Raw genomic sequence first — 2,842 nt, 5'->3', positions numbered from 1 at the left:
CAGTGGATAAAGTGGAGAAGAAGGGGAGGGCTGTTCTGCCCTGTCAGGAACACTGGAGAGGGCCCAGATCCTGGAAACTGCATGTCAGGCCAGATCCCACAGGGAAAATACAGGCGTGGTAAGCGTCCCTGTACAAGGGAATCGCTAGAGCATGTAAGGGCAAAAGTTGCACATGTGAGGCTCTGTCTGTGGCGTTCAGAAATGTAAAGTAAATGGATGTAGTGCGATGTCTGTGGGAGAGCTTGTATTTCAGTCTGGCTCACCAAAGATCAAGGCTAATGTCCCCAACAGTGGAGCAAGTTTTGACTTTTCAAGGTGGTAAGAACAAACAAGGAGATGAACTGATCGCACCAGGTACCAGGGGGACATCGCATGTTCGTACTGACAAGGAGAAGAACTTCACAAGGACAAGGAAGACGGTGGAGACCCACATCAGGAGTCCCTGGCTGTGAGATAATGGGGAAGGGCTGTGACAGAGCGAAGGAAGTGCTGGGTGCAGGGTACGAATGTGAGCAGCAGGCTGTGTCCCAGCCGAGTCCCTGGGCTGTGGCTGGGCAGGAAGCAGCTGGTGCTGGGAACAGCAGGACCTGAACCGAGCCGGGAGGTTTTTGTATTGGGCTGTAGCACTGTGGAAAGTGTTACTATAGTCGTGCTGACAGTAATAATCTCCAGCATCATCAGCTTCCACTCGGACAATGGTAAAAGTGCTGTCGGTCCCAGACCCACTGCCACTGAACCGGTCGGGGATCCCTGAGGCGCGTCTGTTCGTGCCGTAGAGAAGGAGCTTAGGAGCCTGCCCTGGTTTCTGCTGGTAGAAGGCCATGCTGCTGCTAACACTGGAGCTGGTTTTGCACTTGATGGTGACTGTCTCTCCTGTGGACACGGCCAGGGACTCTGGAGTCTGAGTCACAACAATGTCCCCGCTGGAGCCTGCAATGAGAGAAACAAGTAACATGGAACAAACAATTCAAATAAAATAATGAAAATTAAACTATAATTAAGAAAGAGAAGCGGTGCTCTATTTTTGTTTGAATGTTTCTTCTATGTTCTTTCACAGAATTTAAATGTATTTTGGCTCCCCAAAACTGTTAAAAGAAATTAGCACACTTATGTATGGATAATAAAAACCACAGACATCCTATGTAATTCCACAAGAGCCACTGAATTTTTTAAAGTTAAAATTGTTTTGCAAACACCTCTGCCCTGCTGCTGCCCTTACCCTGCGCCCAGAGCATGATGAGCCAAAGGAGGTGAGTCTGCCACAGCATCTTGCTGCTTCTGCACCGACTGACACGGAGCTGAGAGACACCAAGCGTTAAACCGGCCCCTTTGTAGCTGCTCCCCAGAGCAGGGCGCAGGCACTGGGGTGGCCTTATGCAAACCTGCAGCTCTATGTCAATGTGCTTTCCCTGGGGCCTAAGGCAGAGACTGCAGGGCAGGCTGATCGACGGTGCATCACCATTTCCTGGCAGAGACAGAAGCACACACAGACGAGAGATCCCTGTGGCTTTCCTATTCAGGGGTCTGGATACTTCTCTTATCACCTTCTTGGTACATGTGACCCTGTTTCCTTCTTCACAGTCACCACCGGTCTACACGGGGGTCAGTCTGTCTCAGGTGCAGATCAGCCTTTCTCTCACCACTGCCACTGTCTAGTTGTTTCTTTTTGTCAAGCTGCAGGGTGTTATCTGCTCTCTGATGATGCTCCATCTCACCCAGCGCCCCCATCCCACCATCCTCACTGCTCCCAGTACTCTCTGTTGCTTGCACATCCCCACTCCCATGAGCTGCCACTAGATCAGCGTGAGAAGGGGCCCTGCCTGCAGATGCAATGGAGCAAGCAGAGGGGATGCCACCGTCGGTGCCCCTCTCCAGAGACCTGTCTCTGCCAGCCTGAAAGGCTGGTGTTGAATCCCTCAGGGCGGGGATCTCCCTCCTTGTCTACATGTTGTGTCCTTTCAGCTCACTGAGTTACACTGGAAACCTGTGTCTTGGATACGCACAAAGCCACCCATCGGTCACAGAGCTGGGTACTATGCATCTCAAAGGCAGTGTGCACACGTGTATGTGTGTGTGTGTGTGTGTGTATGAGTTGAAGTCTGTGTGGGTGTTGACTCAGATGTGTACTTGCAGTCGTTTCCTTTCAAGGTGCCCATTTAAGGCCAACCTGGCTCCAATCCACAATTTTTAGAGTCGCAGTGAAGAAGCAGGTGTATCCCCTGCACTGGCAGCCCAGACCCTGCCGCTTTGTGTAATGCACCACTTTCAGCATGGAAATGCCCCTGTGCTGGGACTACTGGAGCTCTGGCTGTTTCCAGACTAGTCCCACCCCAGCAACAGGACTCTGTGATTGCTGCACAAGGATTTTCTGCAACATGGGTTTTCAAGCTGTTTTCCTTTGCAGACACCTAAAAAAGTTGCAATGAATATGTGGAGCCCTTTGAATTGTAAGTGTGGGTGTGCATGTACTTCTGATTCTTCACAGCCATCTTTCGCAGACCCCGTAGACATAGCATGTCCCACACAGGGCTCCGCAGACCACAGGCTGGAAAGGACAAAGGAACAAGGTGCCAGGCACCCGGGTGCAGGTGGCCAGGCCTGGGGCCAGGTAGGGGTCAAAGGGCCCCAGCTTCAGAGCCTGGGGGCAGCAGCCGAGTCAGGGTTGGTGAGCAGAGAGCAGGTCAGGAACCAAAGATCTTGCAGGATCATGGCCACGGGAGAAGAAAACCCCTAGAAATGCTCTTGCCTGTTCCTTGCTCTGTCCTGAAAGAGGGGAAGTGTCTGGTCAGGTGTTGCTGGCTGGGAGCTTGGCACAGGGGGTGCGGTTCCTATCCTCACAGGT

The 2,842-nt window shown here is 52.1% G+C and overlaps 1 gene segment (V, D, J or C); it reads right to left on the bottom strand.

The window, feature by feature from the left end:
* Positions 1 to 642: 642 nt before the first annotated feature.
* Positions 643 to 1,293, bottom strand: LOC102379176 (the record flags this gene model as incomplete). The annotated part of the segment is given in 2 exon segments: positions 643 to 930; positions 1,220 to 1,293. Coding segments are annotated over 2 exon segments (337 nt in total), but the record flags the coding sequence as incomplete, so codon positions are not given.
* Positions 1,294 to 2,842: the final 1,549 nt, after the last annotated feature.

Source organism: Alligator sinensis, unplaced genomic scaffold, assembly GCF_000455745.1.
Source record: "Alligator sinensis unplaced genomic scaffold, ASM45574v1 scaffold3247_1, whole genome shotgun sequence".
NCBI classification, from domain to species: Eukaryota; Metazoa; Chordata; order Crocodylia; family Alligatoridae; genus Alligator; species Alligator sinensis.
This window is presented reverse-complemented; position numbering and strand designations above follow the sequence as displayed.